Consider the following 23,067-nt stretch of genomic DNA (forward strand, 5'->3'; position numbering starts at 1 on the left):
CAGAACCAAAGGAGACCTTTGAGCAAAATTTAGTCTGTGCAGTGATGGTCCTCCACTCAGGCAATCTATTCTATTCCAATTCACATATATCCCTTAAATGATGTTTTAGGGCAGGATCTTTAGGTTCCAATGAGGTTGAGAAAAGAGGCAGGCTGGCTTTAAAAATAGTTTGGCTGGTACGTATGCTGGTTTATGACACGATCCCTGCCACCTGCGTTTTCCTCAGAATGACACAAGAAGGGCTCTGGAATCCTGCCGAGTTTCAGAATTAGGCCAATTAACAAGCCAACTGTCTAGACATGGGCTGGGAAGCGTGAGGCCTGGAAAATGGTGAGGAAAGGGGACTGTCCATCATTTCCCTGTCACCATTTCATTTTGCCAGAGTTGGGAAAGATGAAGGATGACCATTCAATCCAAATGCTAGTTGAAAACTAATTAAGGTTCTTCCCACCAGATCTGGCAATTTACCAGTGGCAGGTGAACACTTGCAGCTTGACTGCGGGTTTGTAGTGGAAATGGCCCTCCTATTTGGACACTATGCCCCACGGAGGATCCGCTGATGGCGATGGCTACGCACATCCCCCCCCCCCCCCCCCCCCACCTCCCGCCCCGAGACTCGGACAGAGTGTGAGTGCTGAAAAGACCAGTTTTAACTTATAGGTTATACCTGGAAGAAAACTGCTCAATATCACAGAAAATATGACTTTTGACAATAATGTTAGGTATTTTCTGGCATTTTGGATCCTATGGTGCCCTATACTTATATTGTAAACAAAAACCATAGTTACAAGATTGATGTGGGAGTAAGTGTGGAGTATGTTCATACCATGAACTAAAATTCCCATTTAACCCTATGGAGTTATAATCGAGCCACGAGAAAGTGACAAACCATCATGTTTTACAAATAACCCAATTTTACTTTTGATTGGCGTCAGTGGGAGTAAACTGGCTAATCGTATCACGTCACTTTCTCACTTGTTGAATTAGGTTAAAATTAGTTTTTTAATTTTGTGGGTGCCTTTGTCTTGATTCACTTTTTAATAGTGCGTTGTGCATCTGTCAATCAGGCCAACTCCCAGATGGGAACCTGTCAAGTTTGGTTTACGCACTTTGGGGAGTTAAAGCTGTGTGACATGCAGGGAAACCCAGACTTCCAGGTTTCTGATCTGTATTCTCAGGCAATGCAATCAATCCTTTTAAATATTCAGGCATTTCACTATTTCCTACAGCATTGATTTGCTTTGTATCTATTACGATCACTGTGAGAACAAATTATTTTCTGTGATTATCAATGGTAAATAAATATACATCAAAAACATATTTCCCTTTTCACAGTAAAGTATGATCAATTAGTTTAATGTATTTAATTTTTCTCTTTGTGTTCCCACTGAATAGATGCTTGACCCAAAATCAGGTGAACAGTCAGAGATGCTGTTTGAGGAACAGGCTCCACTGAGCGACATCCAGTCAACTGGCAATGAAGATGCTGAAGATGACAATGTCTCCGAAAAAGAACAAGCTGCAGAAGAAGAAAATAAATCCACAGAGGGAGTGAAAGAAAGCAGTGAACAACCAAATATCATTGAGTCACAGAATCCTCGAATGAAATTCAATATACCTGAGGTCAGACTTGACAGAACCTTTAGCCAAAGTACTGACGAGCTACCAATTTTACAGATTGATGGTGACGATATTGAGGATGAGGAGGAAGAAGAGGAGGATGACGATGATGATGACGATGATGATGAAGATAGTGATGACTGTTACTTGGACAGTTGTAACTCTAAACGCCGCAGTATGATTGAAACATCAGATTGTGAGAAACATTGCACTCTCTCTATTCAGAACTCACTAAGACGTCGAACACACAGTGAGGGTAGCCTTCAGCAGGAATCTAAGGCTCAGTGTTTTAAATCTGACAATGTACTCAATTGTGTAGGATGCGATGGTCAGAAGGCAAAGCCCAACTGGGCCCCGCCCTCTCCAAGGACCCTCAAAAAAGAGCTAGCTAATGTGAAAAATGGTGGTTCCATGCATCAATTATGCCTCATCTTCTCTGGACGTAAAGTGAGTACTCAATTTTCTTTTACATCTGAATTTAACTGTTGGCATTACTCATGGTAACTTTGCCAATAAAGATTTGCATATTTGTTTGAAATAGGTATGCTTGCAAAGAAAAATAATCAGAGTGCTGAAAACTAAAAATAATTTGGCTTTCGTAATCGTTAAATCCTGTACTAATGTCCTATTAAGAAGTATTAACTGTAACAATGAGTTTGCTGAATCTCCGCTAAACTTTATTAATAGTATTTGATAGAACTTTTAGTAGTTATCAGTATCAAACAATTATTAAGCAATCACTTACATATTACATATTCTTTACGCAACCTCTAGGAATTTAGAGGCCCAGTGCTTGCAAACATTTTCATCAGTTTACACGAGAAACGTGGTTTTGATGGAATAAAGTCTATCCCCCTACCCCATGTATATTTTAGATTCGTAGATGATCCATTCATGATCTTTGAATCTGCAGCGGCACATGGGACTTTGTTACACACCTTAACATGCACCCTTCTGCACTCAATGCCCACTGCATTGTGGGGGTGGGGGGGGTGGCCCTTGGTTGGACTTTGAGGGCAGCTTTCCTCAGGAGTTATCCCTTGGCCCTGGGCCACACTGGTAGAGACCAAAAGTGATCCACGCCCACGAAATTCCCAGCTTCGGGGACCGGAGAATGGCAGTGGGCTGGAGCATAGGGTGCTGGGCCTGCTAAATGGATGCAAATGGGTCATTTAGATCCTTTTGCATTCGTTTATATCCTCCTGCTGGCGCCTGGTCATGGAACTCGATTTCGGTGCCAGTAGGGGGACGGAGCGTCTGTCGACGCCCGGTACTGATCCCAATTTCGTGATTCACCGCCATATTGTGGACCCCAATAGCGAATTCAGCCGACGGAGAATCCAACCTGTTAACTCTATTTCTCTCCAAACATGCCACTTAATTATATATACTTACACCATTTTCTGTTTTTACACCAGAAGATATCTGAAATGTTTTGAAAATCCCAAAGCTTTTTACATGTATGTAAAGAGCAGGAGGGCAGCCAGGGAAAGGGTTGGCCCACTCAAGGACCGGGGAGGGAAATGGGCGAGATACTGAATGAGTACTTTGCTTTAGTATTCATCAGTGAGAAGGACTTGGTGGATGATGAGCCTGGGGAAGGGTGTGTAGTGAGTCTGGGTCACATTGAGATCAAAAAGGAGGAAGTATTGGGCGTCTTGAAAAACATTAAGGTAGAGAAGTCCCCAGGGCCGGATGGGATCTATGCCAGAATATTGAGGAGGCAAAGGAGGAAATTGCTGGGGCCTTGACAGAAACATTTGCATCCTCACTGGCTATAGGTGAGGTCCCAGAGGACTGGAGAATAGCTAATGTTGCTCCTTTGTTTAAGAAGGGTAGTAAGGATAATCCAGGAAATTATAGGCCGATGAGCCTTACGTAAGTGATAGGGAAATTATTGGATAGGATTCTTCGAGATAGGATTTACTCCCATTTGGAAACAAATGGATGTATTAGTGAGAGGCAGCATGGTTGAAGGGTTTTTTGAGGAAGTGATGAAGATGAAGGGCAGTGGATAATGTCTACATGGACTTCAGTAAGGCCTTTGACAAGGTCCCTCATGGCAGACTGGTACAGAAGGTGAAGTCACGGGGATCAGAGGTGAGATAGCAAGATGCATGCAGAACTCGCTCAGTCATAGAGGACAGAGGGTAGCAGTGGAGGGCCGTGACGACTGGTGTTTGCAGGGATCAGTGCTGGGACCTTTGCTGTTTGTAGTATATATAAATGATTTGGAGGAAAATGTAACTGGTCTGACTAGTAAGTTTGCGGACGACACAAAGGTTTCTGGAATTGCGGATAGTGATAAGGGCCGAGATTCTCCGCTATCCGGCAGGGTGAGCCGTACAGACGCCGAGGAGTGGCGTGAACCACTCTTTTTTTTAAAAAATAATTTTTATTGAGATTTTCCAAAAATATCAAAAACAGAAAATAACAAGAAAACAGTATTAACAACAAAAAAAGAGAAAAAACACAATAACCCCCAACCCCCCCCCCCCCCCCCCCCCCACCCCCAGCAACTACAAAAAGAAGTAATAAGTAAGCACCCGGCATATTCAACAAACACATGTACACATTTCCCCACTCCCCTGAAACCAACCCCCCCGGGTTGCTGCTGCTGCCGGCCTCTTTTCCTACCGTTCTGCCGGGAAGTCAAGGAAAGGCTGCCATCGCCTAAAAAACCCCTGTACTGATCCCCTCAGGGCAAATTTCACCCTCTCCAATTTGATGAACCCTGCCATGTCATTGATCCAGGCCTCCACGCTTGGGGGCCTCACATCCTTACATTGAAGCAAACTCCTCCGCCGGGCTACTAGGAACGCAAAGGCCAGAACTCTTTCGCCTCCTGCACTCCCGGCTCCACTGCAACCCCAAAAATTGTGAGTCCCCAGCCTGGCTTGACCCTGGATCCTACCACCCTCGACACCGTCCTTGCTACCCCCTTCCAAAATTCCCCCAGCGCTGGGTATGCCCAGAACATATGGGCATGGTTTGCTGGGCTCCCCGAGCACCTAGCACACCTGTCTTCGCCCCCGAAAAACCTACCCATCCTCGTCCCAGTCATGTGGGCCCTATGTAGCACCTTGAACTGTATGAGGCTAAGCCTCGCACAGGAAGAGGAGGAATTCACTCTTTCCAGGGCATCCGTCCACGTCCCCTCCTCAATCTCCTCACCCAGCTCCTCTTCCCATTTACCCTTCAGCTCCTCCACCGAAGCCTCATCACCTCCTGCATGACGTGATACACGTCCAAAATCCTCCCTCCTCCAACCCACACCCCCTAGAGCACCCTGTCCCGTACCCCACATGGGGGCAGCAGAGGGAACCCCTCCACCTGCCGCCTGGCAAACGCCCTAACCTGCATGTACCTAAACATGTTCCCCGGGGGGAGCCCAAACTTCCCCTCTAACTCACCCAGGCTCGCAAACCTCCCATCCACAAACAGGTCCCTCAACCTCCTAATAACTACCCTGTGCCAGCCAAGAAACCCGCCATCGATGCTCCCTGGTACAAACCGGTGGTTCCCCCGTATCGGGGACTCCATTGAGCCCCCCACCTCCCCCCTATGCCGTCTCCATTGCCCCCAGATTTTATGGGTAGCCGCCACCACCGGGCTCGTGGTATACCTCGTTGGAGGGAGTGGCAACGGTGCCGTTACCAGCACCTCCAGGCTCATGTCCACACAGGACGCCATCTCCATCCTCTTCCATGCTGCCCCTGCCCCGTCCATTACCGACTTACGCACCATCGCTGCATTGGCAGCCCAATAGTACCGACAGAGGTTAGGCAATGCCAGCCCCCCCCCCATCCCTGCCCCGCTCCAAAAACACCCTTCTCACCCTCGGAGTCCCATGCGCCCATACAAATCCCGTAATACTCCTGTTGACCCTCCTAAAAAAGGCCTTCGGGATAAGGATGGGGAGGCTCTGGAACAGGAACAAAATCCTCGGGAGCACCGTCATCTTGACTGACTGCACCCTGCCCGCCAGCGACAGCGGCAACATGTCCCATCTTTTAAACTCCTCCTCCATTTGCTCCACCAGCCTAGTGAGGTTAAGTTTGTGTAGGGCGCCCCAGCTCCTAGCCACCTGGACTCCCAGGTACCTAAAGCTCCTCCCTGCCCTTTTCAGTGGGAGCCTACCAATTCCCTCCTCTTGATCCCCCGGGTGCACGACGAGCAGCTCACTCTTACCCAGGTTGAGCTTGTACCCTGAAAAGCCCCCAAATTCCCTAAGAATCTTCATCACCTCTGGCATTCCCCCACAGGCCGCCTGCAGAGCCAGGTCCCGCCAGTAAGGACCTGTTTGATTTACGCCGGTGGGACTGGCCGAAAACGGGCGACCACGCGGCCCATCGCGGAGCAGAGGATCGCTGGGGGGGGCACTGCCAACAGCCCCCGACCGGCGCGACGCGATTCCTGACCCCGCCGAAAAACCGGCACCAGAGAATCCGGCAGCCAGCATCGGGGCGGAGGGATGGGATTCACGCCGCCCCCCGGCGATTCTCCGGCCCGGCGGGGGGTTGGAGAATCCCGCCCCAGGACTGTCAGAGGATACAGCAGGATATAGATTGGTTGGAGACGTGGGCGGAGAGATGACAGATAGAGTTTAATCCAGATAAATGTGAGGTAATGCATTTTGGAAGGTCTAATACCAGGATGAAAATGTATAGTAAATAACAGAACCCTTAAGAGTATTGACAGGCAAAGGAATCTGGGTGTGCTGGTCCACAGGTTACTGAAAGTGGCAATGCAGGTCGAGAAGGTAGTCAAGAAGACATAGGGCATGCTTGCCTTCATCGATCGGTGCACTGAGTATAAAAATAGGCAAATCATGTTGCAACTGTATAGAACTTTAGTTCAGCCACACTTGGAATACAGGATGTGCTTCTCCATTCTGGGGACTAAGTCCCCACGCCGGCGGGAAAACCTGCGCCAACCACTCCGGCGTTAGCAGCCCCTGAAGTGAGGAATTCTCCAAGTTTTTGGGGGCTAGTTTGACGCCGGAGGGGTTGGCGCCACTCCAGCCGACACCGAAGGGCCAGCGGGATTTCACGCATGTGCGGAATGTCTGGTGTGATCTCGCGAATGCGCGGAATGGCCGGCGTATCTCCGCGCATGCGCTGGGGTTCTCTTCTCAACACTGGCTCTCGGGCAATATGGCGGAGCCCTACACGGGCCCGGCGAGGAGGAAAGAAGGCCCTCACGGAAACAGCCTTCCCGCAAGATCGGCAGGCCCCGATCGCGGGGCAGGCCACCGTGAAGGCCATCCCCCCGCACCCCACCCCGCCCCAGGACCGCCCCCGCACGCTTACCTGCCAGTGAGGTGGGTAATTCACACCGGCGGGACTGGGCCAAAACTGGATGGCTACTCGGCCCATCGGGGCCTGGAGAATCGGCGGGGGGGGGGGGGGGGGGGGGGGGGGGCGCTGTCAACGGCCTCCGACCGGCATGGCGGGAATCCTGCCGGCCCCCGAAAAATGGCGCCAGAGAATAGGGCAGCCATTGGCGTCTGGGCGTGATTCGCGCCTCCCCCCGGAGATTCTCCGACCTGACGGGGGTTCGGAGAATCCCAGCCACAGTGTTCAATTCTGGTCGCCAAAGTATCAGAACGATGTGGAGGCTTTGGAGAGGGTCCAGAAGAGATTTACCAGGTTGTTGCCTGGTATGGAGGGCATTAGCTATGAGGAGAGGTTGGATAAACACCGGTTTGTTCTCACTGGAACAACGGAGGTTGAGGGGCGACCTGATAGAAGTCTACAAAATTATGAGGGGCATGGACAGAGTGGATAGTCAGAAGCTTTTTCCCAGGGTGGAAGAGTCAATTACTAGGGGACATAGATTTAAAGGGGGGATCAGTTTAGAGGAGATGTGCGAGGGGAGTTTTTTTACACAGAGAGTATTGGGTGCCTAGAACTCGCTGCTGGAGCAGGTGGTGGAAGCAGGAATGATAATGACGTTTAAGGGGCGTCTTGGCAAGTACATGAATAGGATGATGCACAGATGCCGGCGTTGGACTGGGGTGGCCACAGTAAGAAGTCTGACAACACCAGGTTAAAGTCCAACAGGTTTGTTTCGATCCACTAGCTTTTGGAGTGCAGCTCAGGAAGGAGCAGCGCTCCGAAAGCTAGTGAATCGAAACAAACCTGTTGGACTTTAACCTGGTGTTGTTAGACTTTTTACTATGAATAGGATCGGGATGGAGGGATTATGGACCCCGGAAGTGTAGAAGGTTTTAGGTTAGACGGGCAGCATGGCGGTCACAGGCTTGGAGGGCTGAAGGGCCTGTTTCTGTGCTGTACTTTTCTTTCTTCTTTGTTTGTTCATATGAAGTAATAAAACATTTTGGAAGTTGAAATGGGGATGTTAAATGCATTTTAAATGGAATATTGTAGCAGAAGGACCTCTACTGTTCACAAATGCTCCTGCAGCAGTCAGGTCTGAAAATGAAAATGAAAATCGCTTTATTGTCACGAGTAGGCTTCAATGAAGTTACTGTGAAAAGCCCCTAGTCGCCACATTCCGGCACCTGTCCGGGGAGGCTGGTACAGGAATCAAACCGTGCTGCTGGCCTGCTTGGTCTGCTTTAAAAGCCAGGGATTTAGCCCAGTGAGCTAAACCAGCCCCTGAGGGCTGGATTCTCCACCTTACAAACTGGAAATGAGAATCGCAATCGGGAAAATTGGGCGTCCTGTAAAAATCGAGGTTTGTGCTAAGGACCCGATTCCAATGCCATCCTCTGGTCCCTCCCTGGTGGCGAAAATGAGGTTTACCGCCCCACCCCTTCCCCACCGGCAGGGGCATGCAAAACCGCCTTTTGCATGCACTTAAATCTGATTCGTGGGTTGAACACAATATGCTCCGCCTCTCTCCGGCGGATGGCATGCGCAATGAATTACTACAAGTATTTAAAAATGGGGGCTGGGCATTATGGCCGCAGAGAGAGAGCGGGAGACTACAAAAACACTGAAAAACCATTAAAAACTGCCAGGATTGCTGGGGGAGCGGCTGCCCGAGCTGGGGGCAGTAGCGGTGTCAGGTCGATGGACTCAGGGTGTCCCCCTCAGGATCGGGGTGGTCTGGCTCAAACCGCCATTGCCTTTTAAGCACATCCCATTGGTGCGACGTACAGCCTCCTTGCTGCTCACACTGCTGAGTGCTTCCTGTTACCTTTAAATGCTCAGAAGGCTCCTGGTCATCTCAGAGCCCACCCAGGCCCCACTGAACACCCTTATACCCCAGATGTATCATCAAGGGGATGGGCATGGCCAAACTCAATCAGTGGTCCATCAGGTGCTGTCGTACTGCAGAGGAAGCAGGGGATCAGCAAAGCTCACCCCAACCAGAAGGCCACCTACATTGTAGCCTTTGGTGCCCTCCCTGGTTCTCTGTCCCTCTCACGGCAGAAGCCTCACCAGTGACCTCCACCCCTCTGGATCACCAGCTGTCTCCTCCTCGTAAAGCTGGCTGCGCTGACTGCCTCCACCACCACCTCCCAGGCAGTGTTCAGGAGGGCGGGCATGAATCTATGGCCCACCCTGGGGAAGAGGGTGTCTCTCCATTTCTCACTGGCATGGAACTGTGGGTCCACCTTAAACTCTGACCTCGGGGGGCAGGTCTTCTGTGAGCCATCTTCATGGCTGTAGTGAGTGTGTGGTAAGTGGAGCGCTTAAAAACAGCTCCAGCTACCAGGGTTTTGCGTTAAATCTTGCCTCAGCGGTTAGAATTAGAATGCCGGGAATTGCTCTGAATTCCCGTAGGCAGAGTTCTGACCTATTTGCATGTCCTGACTCGCTGACCGAATAGTCCCCCCAAAAGGAACGCAATTCAGTCCCGGCGACAACACTTAGGGCTGGATTCTTCGGCCGCGCCTGCCACAGCATCAGCATGGACGGGACTCTGTACATATATAAGTTGGCCTCGGGCGGAAATTTACGGTCGCCGGGCAGGCGAGGTCAAAGATTCCTGCCCTTAGTCCCCAAACGGTGAATCCCGGCCTGAAAGAATTGTGAAATATTTTTTATTACGAGACCAAAACACAGAACAAAATATTCAGGGGTATGTGACTTTTCATAGAAAAGGGCAGGATGTAAAGATTGTGGGGAAGCTTTGTTAGTATGAAATGGAGCAAGTACAATGGCAAGAACTTGGATTGGAAGATGTAGAATCCATATCAGTGGAGGTAAGAAATAACAAGAGGAAGAAATTAACCATGGTTTACCAAGGAAGTTAAGGACAGCATTAAACCGAAAGAAAAAACATCGAGGGCAGAATTTTCCCAAATAATGGCTAAGGGCGCAATCTTCTGGCCACGCTGCGCCAGGATAGCATCCCACCACGGCGCAAGGTGGCCAGTTAAAGCCGGGAGAACCTGCCTCCGGGATCTATCCGACTCACAACGCTTCGCAAGATTCAACGCAATTCGCAAGATGTTGCAAAGGGAATCCGAGCCATTGTGGGAGGATCAGTTTTTGGCAAATCTGTGAGGCAGTGAGCCTTACTCTACTGTGCAGATTCCCACCGTACCTGAGGCTTTGCCGGCATCAAACCTCACCCCCCATCTCCCGCAACCCCCCCCCCCCCCCCCCCCCGCGCAAATTATTGATCACCAACAAGTGATCAGCAAGTTTCCCTACAGCCCATGCCCCCTTTGGGCCTCGCCTCTTGGCAGTGCCAGCCTGCCATGTCTCAGACCACCCAGGGACTTTGATGGCCTCCAAGCCCCCAGTATAGTCACATCTGCTCTGTGTTTTTCACGCAGCGGGTCAAAACATATGACATTCCCGGCATTAAGCCGAATTTGAATATTTTCATGTATTTAAATCCAAGGTAATCAGGTTCGCGCCCTCGCGTCGGGGCGCCTGGCAGGATTTGCGCCTGTGGCAAACGGACCCAGAAAATCACGGCCATAATACTGGGGGCTTGGAGGCCATCAAAGTCCCTGGGTGGTGATAAGCCAGAGGATTTGGAAAGTTTTAAAAACCAGCCAAAGATGACCAAAAATATTAATACAAAGGGAGAAGATAAACTGAAGCTAAACTAGCAATTAATGCAAAATCTGACAGGAAGAGCTTCTTTGAATATACAAAAACGAAGAGGCCAAAATGAACATAGGCCCCTTAGAGAATGAGACTGAGGAAATAATAATGGGAAACCAAGAATTGGGAGAGGAATTAAATAAATACATTGCATCAGTTTTCATAGTGGAAGACCCTAATAACATTCCAAAAATACTAAATAATCAAGGGACAAAAGTGGTGGAAGAAAAAATGCAATAACTATTACTAGAGAAAAAGTGCTAGGGAAACTAATGGGAGTATAGGCTGATGAATCCACTGGACCAGATGGGTTGCAGCCCAGGATGTTAAAAGAAGTAGCTACAGAGATAGTGGATGAGCTGGTAGTAATCTTCCAAGAACCTTTCAATTCTGGAAAAGTCGCAGAGGATTGGATACTGCCAATGTAACACCATTATTCAAAATGAAGGGAGATAAAACTCAGATAACTATGTCAGCTTTGGCAAAGAGTCATCGGACTCGAAACGTTAGCTCTTTTCTCTCCCTACAGATGCTGCCAGACTTGCTGAGATTTTCCAGCATTTTCCCTTTCTTTTCAGATAACTATAGACCAGTTTGCTTCACATTGGGAAAGTTTAAGAATGCAGTATAAAGGATGTAATAGAGCATTTAGAAATGCACAATATAATCAAGCAAAGTCAGCATAGCTTCATGAAGGGGAAATCATGCCTGACAAGTTTATTAGAATTCTTTGAGGAGATAGCAATAGGATAGAGAAAGAGGAACCACTAGATGTAATATGCTTGGGTTTCCAACAAGTGTTTGATAAGGTCCCGCACAAAAGGCTACATAATAAGGTAAGAGTCCATGCTGTTGGGGGTAGTGTATTAGCATGGTTAGAGGATTGGCTAACTAATAGAAGACCGAGGATGGAATTTTCAGAAAAAAATGGCAAATCGTCAGGTTCTGACTGAAAACCAGTGTTTCCCCAGAAACACAGCCAAATCTTCTGATACCTTGTCAGAAAAAAAGTCGGTTCCGTGTTTTGCACCGTCACTCAGAAGGAGCAGCGACTCATAGAGCTGGCAAGGGTTTGGGGTGCCATCTTTGAAGGATGTTCCAATCTGTACTACAAATATACCCCTCCACCCCCTGTTCCCCACAGCCATGGAGCTCCTCCCCCACAAGCCTTGTGGTGATCCCCCTCCCCTCCATAGAGTTATCGGGAGTCACTCTTTTCCCACCCCTCCCCACACGTTCTCCAGTGCACAGCCCTCTTCCTCTCTCACCACGCATAAGGGGAACTGCCCTCCCTTAGTGGAGAAGGGTTTTCCCCCTGTCATGCCTGTAACAAGATATGTATTGTAAGGTATACAAGGGGTTAACAATAAGGTAATACTTCACACCACCAGATGGAGAAAAGGAGCAGTGGTATAAATATCATGTGACTTCTGAGATTCTGGAAGAAGGTTGTAAGGCGTTAGAGAGATTAGGTGCACTGCATACAGTTCTGTTGTAAGAGATATCAATTGTTTTATTTAATAACTTATTCCTGTTGACTGGTTAGAATCTTTAATTTAATAGTGTAAAATAAATCAGCTTTGTTCAATAACTCAGCTTGATGTTCTTTGTTAACACTACATTCTCTGAGCATCCTGATAGACCCAACAGAGAATGCCCCCTGTCACTGCCCTCAGAGGGTTTGGAAAAGAGAGATATTTCAGAATGGCAACATGTAACTAGTGGAATGCCACAGAGATCAGTGCTGGAACCACAATTATTTACAGTATATATTCTGCAGATGACACCAAAATAGGTGGGAAGGCAAGTGATGCGGATGACACAATGGGCACAATCTGCTGGCTGCATTATGCCCGAAAGGCAGTGCGGTGCAATGCGGCCGGTAGCTGCCGGGAGATCACTCATCCGGGATCTGCCCGGCTCGCCGCGCCTCATGAGATCTACCGTGATCCCGCGAGACATTGTGATATGAACCACACCCGATGTGGGCAGATCACTTTTTGGCAAATCTGTATATTAGAGTGAGACAGCTAGTCTCACTCTATTATGCACTGCCATGATCTATCCAAGGCATGGGATCTAACCCACTCACCTTGGAGATCTTGGTCAAGCGCCGCTTAGCGCTGGTCTCCACAAATGGGGACCAGATGGAACGGCACTTTTGGAGGTCTCCCCAGGGATCGGAGGCTCCCTGGTGCTTGCCCTCTGGCAGGATGGCATCCTGGCACTGCAGGTGCTACCTGGGAACCATGGCACTGCCAGCCTGACACCCTGGCAATGCCAGCCTGGCACTGCCATGGTTCTAATTTCAACATTCTAAGTTACCTTTTGTGGAAATGCAAATTGAATTTCAAATATCTTCTCCTGCCTGGATCTGCCTATCTGTATTCCACTTCGAGCCTTCTAGAGTCTGGCCACATTACAGTTGAAAAAGGTCAGGTGATTTTTATCAACCATCTTTACTGCTCTCTGTATCCATTCAAAAGGAAAATTAACTTTCTTTTTACAAAAATCTATAATAACATAACTAATGTTTGTAACACAAGTATGTCCTTTTTAGTTATTTGCACTGTTTTTCTGTCAGAAATTTATTATTTTATTTAAGAATTCACTGATATTTTCAAAGGATATTCATTGGTCCTATGATTATTTCCCTCTGCTGTCAGTCCTCAGTTCTGTTCCATTATTAAACAGATGTCTTCATGTGCTGGAGAGTGTTACCATCAATCATACAAAATCTTGCTGCATTGTGTCCTTCACTCCAAAATGTGATGCTGTTCATTAAACTCAGAAGGGAAACCTTAAAATGAATCATAGATTCCCTACATTGCAGAAGGAAGCCATTCGGCCCATCGATTCTGCACCGACCCTTTGAATGAGCTACCCATTTACACTACCACGTCCACCACGCCCTATCCCTGTAACCCCATAACCTAACCTGCACATCTCTGGACACTAAGGGGCAATTTAGCATGGCCAATCCATCTCACCTGCCCATTTTTGGACTGCGGGAGGAAACCAGAGCACCTGGAGGACTCAGGGAGAACTTACAAACTCCACACAGACAGTAACCCAAGGCCGGGTCTCTGATGCTGTGAGGCAGAAGTGCTAACCACTGCGTTGCCGTGCCGCACTCAAATCCTTGCAATATGGGCCACCAAGAGATACTAGTGATATTTAGGACTTGTGTAGTATGCAACCTGACTTAGCTGCCTTGTCCAAGGTTTTCTGCAGAGCCCCATTTCAAGTCAAAATAATATTAGCATCAATCTCAGGAAACAACTGATGCAAATTTAGCTTGGTGATTAGATGGATAATGCATTTCCTCTTTCAGGAGAATATTGTTCCAAAAATTGTTGATTCATAATTATGTTTAGCAAAGTATTGCAGTGATTTGCCGGTCTCTTGTAGGCTAACCAAGAAACTCCCCAACTCTTACTGACTTCCATCAGGCATATTGAAAGGACACACAGGTTGCTAATCAACCTGCATTATGAATGTACCTTCTGTGGGACTTGAACCCAGAGTTCCTCGCCCAGAGTTAGGGATGCTATCATTGCACCACAAGGTCTCTTTGTAATGTATTTATCAAGGGGGAATAGTTTTCAAAAGTGATCTTTTTGAGCCAGAAAAATCAGCCAAGCAAGAAATTGTAAGTGAAAATTAAAATATTTGCCAGTTCTTCTGGGGCCATGCAGGTAGGCCCATGGGCTATAGGTTTGAAACCCACAAATGTAAAGTGATTTCATGGAAAGGATTTCACAATCGATTTCACAGCATCTTGGAAAGACTCAACAGGACAAAATTTAGCACAAGATGGCACTGTATCTTCTACTTATTTCTGGCATATATTTTATGAATGAAGTGTGGAACTGTGTCATAACTGAGGCCCATGTCTCATGTCAGAGTGCAGCACTCATTGGCAATAATTCACAGCTGGATTTTGTTAAGTAAACATATATCTGAAAATTGATTGATTTGTTTTCCTTACGCCAATGTGTTGCTTTTGCAAAGTTAACATTTACATTGGGTATAATTCCTACTGAGGAAGCAAATACAGGCCCGTTGTTGCAGAATTCCAGGAGCAGAAACAATTTACCAGTTTAATCTTTAAGCCTATTTGGCCTTCCCTGTACCTCCCTTGCCTTACTATTAATATTAATTCTATATGGGCAGGATTTTACGGCTCCTCCTGTCCAGCAGGATATTACGATCCCACAGAAGTAAATTGCAATTTAAGTGCCTTCCACATCCCCCGGAGGGGGGACGGGGGTCAACATATAAATAATGTAAAAATCCTGAACTTCTGTGGAGTGGATTCTGTGCATTAGAGTCGGGTTGCCACTCCACTCCAAGTTACTTATCTTAAAATGAGACCACTTCTTGCCTGACCTTCAGACTGAGGCCAGGTGGGAAAGATGCAATGCAGCAAGGTCCCGAGGCCTTGATTCATTGGCAGCGGAGGCGGAGGTAAGGAAACCACACCCCTTTTTTTAACAGCAGCAGCTGCCATAAAACAGGCAAGTTAATGGTCCAGTCACTTTCGGTGGTCAGTGGGGGATATGGTCAATGTAGGGGAGTGGTCGGAGTTTAGGGCGGGCAGCTGGAGGCTGGGGTTTGTAGTCGGTGGGTTGGACTGAGAAGTCGGGGGGGGAGGTGGAATGTGGTTGGATGCTGTGGGGGTGGGCAGATGGTGTGGGGGTGGGCAGGGGTTGAGGAGGGTAGTGGGGGGGGGAGAATGTGTGTAGTCGAGGGGTGGGTGTGTAGTTGAGGTGTGGGGAGGGCAGTCAGAAGAGGTGGGCGAGCATTGTCGGGGATGGGGAAGGTAGTTGGTAGGTCCTGTGGAGGGTTGAAGGTGGGGAGGACAGTTGAAGGGGTGCAGGGGGTGGGTGTAGTCTGCGGAGGGTTCAGGGGTAGTCATAAAGTGTTGAGCGATACTAGTGTTATCCAGAAGTTAGAAGTGGTTTTAATTCTTCTGGCTTTTCCAGGGTAACTATTACTGTAAGACAGACAGAACCATCCGAAGTTTATGATTTGAATCACAGTATCGGATGTTTTCCATTGCAGAGCAATTGACCAACGGATGTTTGAACTTCCGGGGGATTGCCCTGCAACCCCTACGAGGGGCTTCCAGGGCAGGTTCTCCATCGCATCTTTGAAATATCCCCGCCTAGCACGACGCCCTGGGGAACAGCGGTTATGGGCGACAGTTCTTTTCTAATATTTTCTGATAGCTGTTGACCTATCCAGTGCCTGCAATTTATCCACCTTTCCTTTGTGTCATATCAAATAACACATTAAACTTTGGTTAAGGTTTAACTACCAAATAAATATGTTAAACAGTGGTTAGTGAATAGAAGCTGTCTTTGCAGTGATTGCTGAGCATTGGTGGTTTCCACATGTTATGAAATAATAAATAATTGACAACTCATTTGACTTACAGGAATATAAGTAATTTCTTTTGGACTGGTTCTTTATTTTACTCAACTACAGAAGTTATCTGGCCTGAAGGACGCCCTTCAGAGGTTCCAGACATTCTCAGCGATTTGAAAAACATTGATAATAGCTGCTGAAATAAAAAAAGCTAAAGTGCATATGTTTGAAGAGGTTGGACCAAATATTTGTTTTTAAATTGAGGCACTTGGCTGCCCTCCTGAACACCTTTCGTCAGGCAACCAACAAACTGTTTAAACACTGGATGGAATTTTCTGTGTTTTCAACAATGTGTCAAGGCCGGCTGGGAAAACCGTGTGTAGCCCACTGGCTGCACTGCCAGCTTTTCCCGCTATATGTTTTGACAGATTGTCAAAACAAACCCTGGAGGCAGGTCCCAGGATGTTACGCCGAACCCACTGCAAGCAACCCAACCCCTAACAGATCAGGGTGCCCAAACAACAAAACAAGCAAATAAACACAAATAGCTCATTGAATTCCCACCCCGACAAACCCCAAAACCCCCTCCCCAATGGAAGCCATCTCAGAAATGCCTTTCCGTGGCAGTTCCCAGGTATAAGTGTCAGGGTACTGTCCAAGCATGACCATCTTTTCCCACTGGGGGCTGTACCTAACTGAGAACCCGTTCGCCAGGTCCCTGTTTGTCCAGACCTGTTGCACAAGCTGTCTCGCTCTAATATTTGCTAAAAAGCTGTCTCACTCCAGATTTGTTAAAAAGGGGGCGGATTCACATCGCAATGTCTCCCAAGATCACATTAGATGGCGCGCTGGGTAGATCACAGAAGAGGGATGTCCTTGCATTTAGAGGCCAAGTCATCTTTCGGGCGCAACGCGTCCTCTAAGAGTCACTTGTGCCGGGTTTTGTGAGAGTTTCCTGCGGGCCTTATCGGCGAGTTACATAGAACATAGAACATAGAACAGTACAGCACAGAACAGGCCCTTCGGCCCTCAATGTTGTGCCGAGCCATGATCACCCTACTCAAACCCACGTATCCACCCTATACCCGTAACCCAACAACCCCCCCCCCCCCCCAAACCTTACTTTAATTAGGACACTACGGGCAATTTTTTAGCATGGCCAATCCACCTAACCCACACATCTTTGGACTGTGGGAGGAAACCGGAGCACCCGGAGGAAACCCACGCACACAGGGGGAGGACGTGCAGACTCCACACAGACAGTGACCCAGCCGGGAATCGAACCTGGGACCCTGGAGCTGTGAAGCATTTATGCTAACCACCATGCTACCCTGCTGCCCCCCAATGGGGGGCGAATGATGGAGTTCTCCACCATTATCTAACTACACTTAGTCGGTGGGATTCTCCATCCAGCGACGCCAGAATCGTGAATCACAATCGGGTAGAGAATCGGGCGTGAGCCAAAAATCAAGGTTGGCGCCCAGCGTCAAACAGAGCGTCATGCTCTGGTTCCTCGATGGTAGCGTGGATGCGTCCCATCCCTGTGCTGGTGCGGTCATGCAAATCATACAGTACCACTCGTTACCATATCACAGGCCCAGCCCGGAAGTTTCTGGCATCCTGTGATGCTCCGCCTCCGCCGGGCGGACGTGACACCGTCGTGGTTCAGTTGTGATATTTTTAAATGAGGACCAGTCACCATGGCTGCTGAGGGAGAAAGGGGAGTTAAGAAAAGTTTCCAAAGGCGCAATGGTGGACTGACAGTTGTGCTGCTGGCTGGGAGGAGGAAGATAGGACAGGGGTGTCCGGCCATGGACCGCCTCCTGGCTGAGCTCTCCACTGACTGGCCACTGTGACCCATAAATGTGCAGAGCACCACAAGCCATGTGCGTGCCCACCCTGCCCCCCCCCCCCCCCCCCCCCCCGCCTCCCCAGGTCAGACACCCTGATCCTCTAGATGCTAGCCGCTCCATCAAAGGGAAGAGTGTGATCCAGCGCAGCCAGTGGCCCGCCAGGTGTTGGCACTCCTCAGTGCACCCATGTGAGGTGGTCCCCAATGCAGCAGTTGCAGGGGAACAGCAGAGTGCACACCGAACGGCAGAAGCATGTTGCTTGGCCAAGCCACCCTCCCTCGCACACTGCTCCCCCAGGAGTGGATGCCCCACGAGTGGCGCTAATAGCCAACCTACCCTGGGGGGATACCGGCTGTTACCAAGCCCCGCCTGCCAACTGCACCCCTGCTCCCATCCACCCTGCCCGCTGGGGAGGTAAGCAGGACCCGTGCGTCACACACTACAGCTACGATCCCAACAGTGGCCACCCCCTCTCACTCCTCCCCATCCGTGACCCTGCCCGCATGCTCACCACCAGGCATGGCGCCAGTCAGTAGCACATTGCCCCCCCCCCCCCACAACCAGGTACCATCCTGCCGGTGGGGTATCACGCAACTAACCCAAGGAGGGCACCCAGAGTAGACCCCATTGAGGGGGGGGCACAGGACAGGGGCTGCAGAGCTTATCACTGGCAGAGATGGGTGGCGGGACTGGAATCACCCCCGCCCGTGACAGGCACCGGCAGGGCCAGGGGAGGGGAGCTGTGAAGAAGGTAGAGTGTCAGTGGGAATGGTGGGGGTGCAGCTAGGATCGGGCAGGGGAGGGGACATGTGAGTTCAGGGGCTACAGTGCTCGCCATGGCCACAGTGCAGCCCAGTGGAGGTCAGCATGAGGCATTGCCACCCTGCCCTGTCCCTGACCACTCAGTGGCATTCCATGGCCCGGAGACTCCCCCTCCCCAGGTGCCGTTCCACGTTTGTGTGTACCAGTACTGAATGGCGCCAGGCTGGGGACTCCCTGGGGAAGCCGTTAGATGTCGGAAGACTGGTAAATCCCAGGTGAGCACGCCTAAGTGGGTTCAGAACCGACAGGCACGCAAGGCTTGGTCACGCCCATTGGTCCTACCAGACCCGACTATTCCGACCCCCGACTACCCCCACCCAATCGCCCAGCTATCCTCACCATTCGCCTGATAAACTGAGGGACCCAATCCTGCCCACCTACGCCCCAACCAATCACCTGACTAACCCCCTCCAAGACTATCCAACTCCCCTCCAGCCAGACCCAACTAGCTACCAGGCTCGATCTGACCTGACCTGACCGCCTTGCAGGACTGGAGATGACTGGCGCTCCGTGATGATCCAACTTTCTTCCTGACTTGACCTGACTACGCCCCCTATTCCCCATACCAGATCCAACCACCTGCCAGGCTGGCAGTGCCAAGGTGCCTGGGTGCCAGGTTTACACCGCCAAGGGCCAGGGCCTGAAAAAGGCCCAGTCCACAAAAGGGTGGGGTAATGGGGTATATAGAAAGGTTGGTGAAGTGGGGTCCTGAAAGTGGGCGGTCCTGAAAGGGGCAGGTGTGGAGATTGGGACAGCCTTTCAAAATAGCGCTTGACCTCTGAGGAGCTGGTCTCGCCAGTGTGGTCAGCTCCCCAGTACCAGAAAAATTTCAAAGTGGGACCCTGATGGAGGGAAACTCCCCAAGGCCCAAAAGAATGGCTAATTCCCTTGAATAGCGGTCTCCATCTCAACATTGCAGCCGTTGCAAATCACACGGCCAAAAGTTTCCGAAATCACACTATCAAATTTTCCCGGTGAATTGCGCCCGACATTTTAGTTCTGTTTGGAAAAAGTTGCAGACTTCTTTTCTCGCCCTTCCGCAGCTTTTCACACTTAATTAGATGCTATCAGCAAGTGAGCATATCAGACTGTGTTGCAAATAAATCTTAGAGCAAAACGACAGAGAATCTATAAGTACACACGGAGAACAGTGGATTCCCCAGAATAACACACACAATACCACTTTTGCAAAAGTTTTGTTTGTGTAATTTGCTACGGTAAAGCATATGGAAACTCTTCAGCTGAAGGTTAAGCGCCAAAACCACAAGGTTGCCTGTGGCATTTCAGCAACTTCCTTTCAGCCCACATATAGGATGTTACATTGGAAATATATAATAAAGAAATGAACATCTGATTCACAAATGGCCACAACATCAGTGTTTCAACAAGCTGCTGTGAACTGAAACCCCCATTGCCTTCTACTGTTTGTTGCATCTGAGAGGTTGCTACTTTGCATAGATGCCAAACAATGCATTTTTACTCTTTATTGTAGGATATATGGTACTGGTTATTCTTGTTCTTAGGGTTACATGGGGCTGTCTGCCCCTACCTACACATTTTGACCCTCCTTCAGAACCAATCATATTTTCCACACAACATTCTTCTTTTTCATTATTACTAGTTCTGTTAGGCTTTCGCGATTTTCTTCCCTGAATTATTATCTAACTATTCATTATTTTTTTCTGAATCCATTGTACTTTCTATTTCCTCTTCCCTTTTAAATTTTCTGTGTCTGTTTTCAGTTTCAATATTCTCTCTGTGCATCCAGTAATGGTCTCCACTGGTCTCCATCTCAACATTGCAGCCGTTGCGAAACATACGGCCAAACGTTTCCGAATCAAATTGTCCCGGTGAATTACGCCCGACATTTTAGCTGTTTGGGAAAAGTTGCAGACTTCTTTTCTCGACCTTCTGCAACTTTTCACATTTAATTAAATGCTATCAGCAAGTGAGCATATCAGACCGTGTTGCAAATAAATCTTAGAGCAAAACAACAGAGAATCTATAAGTACACAGGGAGAACAGTGGATTCCCTAGAATAACACACACAATACCACTTTTGCAAAAGTTTTGTTTGTATAATTTGCTACGGTAAAGCATATGGTAACTAAAAAAAACATGCTTGGGCTGGATTTTCCATTCTGCCAGCCGCATGTTTCTCAGCCGTGCGGCGCTCGCTGGCGGCAGTATTCTACCTTCCCGCTGAATATCAGTGGGATTTACCATTGTGACCACTCCGTGCTGCCAGGAAACCCGCAGGCGTGGGTGCACTGCCGGCGGGAAAAGTGAATTACAACGACCGGAGAATTCCAGCCATGATTTATATGTTTTTTTTAAATTACTTTATCTGAGTTACAAAGCCAGGGCTCAGAGTGTGGATCAGAGGCGAACCCCTAATCAAGCTCCTTGCCTGCGCCAAAAACCAATTCAAATTGAATCCAATTCATGGTCCCCACAAGAGAGACATACCAGATTTGAGCCACAAGGCTCAATCCACACTTGATCTTAGCCAAAAGGCCGAGAAGCGATTCATGATTTATATTTTAATAACTTTGAACAGTTATATTTTAATCAAAGACAAGGGTAGATTTTCAGCTTTCTACCATACAATTGGCATTTCCCAGGAAGTGAAAATTGTGGGTTTCTATAACAGATGGCCAATCCACAATGCCAAATATAACCCTTGGTAGCGAGTTGAAAATCTACCACCATTAATATATAATTTATTCCTTCAATTTCCTGCAATGCTCTGAATTCTCCTAAGTTTAAAATGGAGATGAGTGCTCTTGATAACACTTACTGATCTTGGAAAGGGGGACTTCCAGTCTCTGTTGTTTATCAGCAGTGACCTTGTTGGTTGAAATAGCTAACATTAACACATGGTACATTTCCATTTGCAAAATAGTTACTACTTAGCTTGTCGGAACACAGGAATTTCTAAATGAGAAAAGGCCAAATTTTATCTAGCTTACCTTCTACTATCCCGGTAGTTACACGATGCAACTATAATGGACTTGCCAACTGATAATGTCAGACAAATCCTACCAATTAGTCTAAAACAGACCCAGACATGACGCAAGGAAATCCCCAGTGATGGAAAGCTTTGGGAAACATAGGTGCAGATTGATCTGTTCCCCTCAAGTATGCTACATTCACCATATGTCGTGCCTCAAATGACTCAGACAATATCCCAAAATGTTTTCTGAAATAACCTAAAGTGTGCAGTTTAACATTCTACTGTAAATTACTGCATTTTAAAGCTGCAAAATGCAACTGCACCTTGTGTAGTCCACCTCCAGTTTGCAAAATTCAGGAATAGTGCATCTGGGTAAAAATCAATAGTTTTCTATTTTTTGCGATTATTTTGAGATAGTTTTATCTTCTTTCTTCATCTGCCTAGTCTGCACCGAAGACTGTAAATAATTGGCTGTTTCCAAACTGTTGCTCATACACTTGAGAAGCTCCATGAAATACCTGTGCATGCCCCACAGCACCCTCCAGTTTTTCCACCACACGCTATTGGATTACTGCATTCCTTGCTTGGCTTGGTTGAAGTCAGAGTGTCACCCAAAATCAGTAACTATACTCACCACATAGCAATGAACTCAGAACCACTACGTGGTCCCTTTTGTTCAATTATTTTTACATGATTTCAGAAAATATTGCATGAACAATTGAAAAGTCCCCACTGTACCATCACAATAGTCATCTTTTCTTTAAACCTAATGATGAAAAATTTTATGCACCCTACTCATAAATTGAAACCAGATGGCTCTGATTTTTCTACATTTGTCAGCATAGCAAATTCTATTTATATCCTGAACCATTACATGTAAGGTTTTGCCAGCATCAAATATCCAATTTTCTCCTCCCTTTATTGGAATTCACAGTGTTGGACTGCATTGATCCAGTAAACATTAAAAGAAAACTGGTTCTGAATTTATACTAAATCTACTAATTATTAGCAGTGTGATCTAACTAAAAGAAATAGAGTCGTTCTGGGCAGGATTAGTGGAGTTAATTCAGCGCTTGTTTCAGCGGGAGCGACCCCACTATCTAACGGCATTCTGTCTTGTTTCGGTGCCCCAGTGGGGAACGTTCGTTACCCCCGCCCGAGGCCGTACTCAGCATCATTAACTGCACTGAGGAGCTCCAGCAAGCGGAGGAAATTCTGTGCAGGAAAATGGTATCCTGATCTCTTGTCCCACCCGATGCCCCAACACACCTATAAGGGGGTCCTCGGCCCCCCCCTCACACCCCACCTCACACAGGCAAGGCACCCTGCTCACGATTCCGGTATGGGCATAATGCCAGCCTGACACTTTGACACCTCCAGCCTGGCACCTGGCAGTGCCACCTGGGCA

The 23,067-nt window shown here is 48.2% G+C and overlaps 1 protein-coding gene across 6 annotated transcripts in view; it reads left to right on the top strand.

The window, feature by feature from the left end:
- The window catches only part of rgs3a (regulator of G protein signaling 3a), a 325,379-nt gene that overhangs the window by 276,775 nt on the left and 25,537 nt on the right, over positions 1-23,067 (top strand). For all 6 annotated transcript variants that reach the window (XM_038781674.1, XM_038781675.1, XM_038781676.1 and 3 more), the window contains one exon: positions 1,396-2,067. In XM_038781674.1, coding sequence (XP_038637602.1) covers positions 1,396-2,067 — 672 coding nt within the window. The remainder of the gene's footprint in view (positions 1-1,395; positions 2,068-23,067) is intronic.

The sequence above is a fragment of the Scyliorhinus canicula genome, chromosome 21 (genome assembly GCF_902713615.1).
Source record: "Scyliorhinus canicula chromosome 21, sScyCan1.1, whole genome shotgun sequence".
Lineage (NCBI taxonomy): Eukaryota > Metazoa > Chordata > Chondrichthyes > Carcharhiniformes > Scyliorhinidae > Scyliorhinus > Scyliorhinus canicula.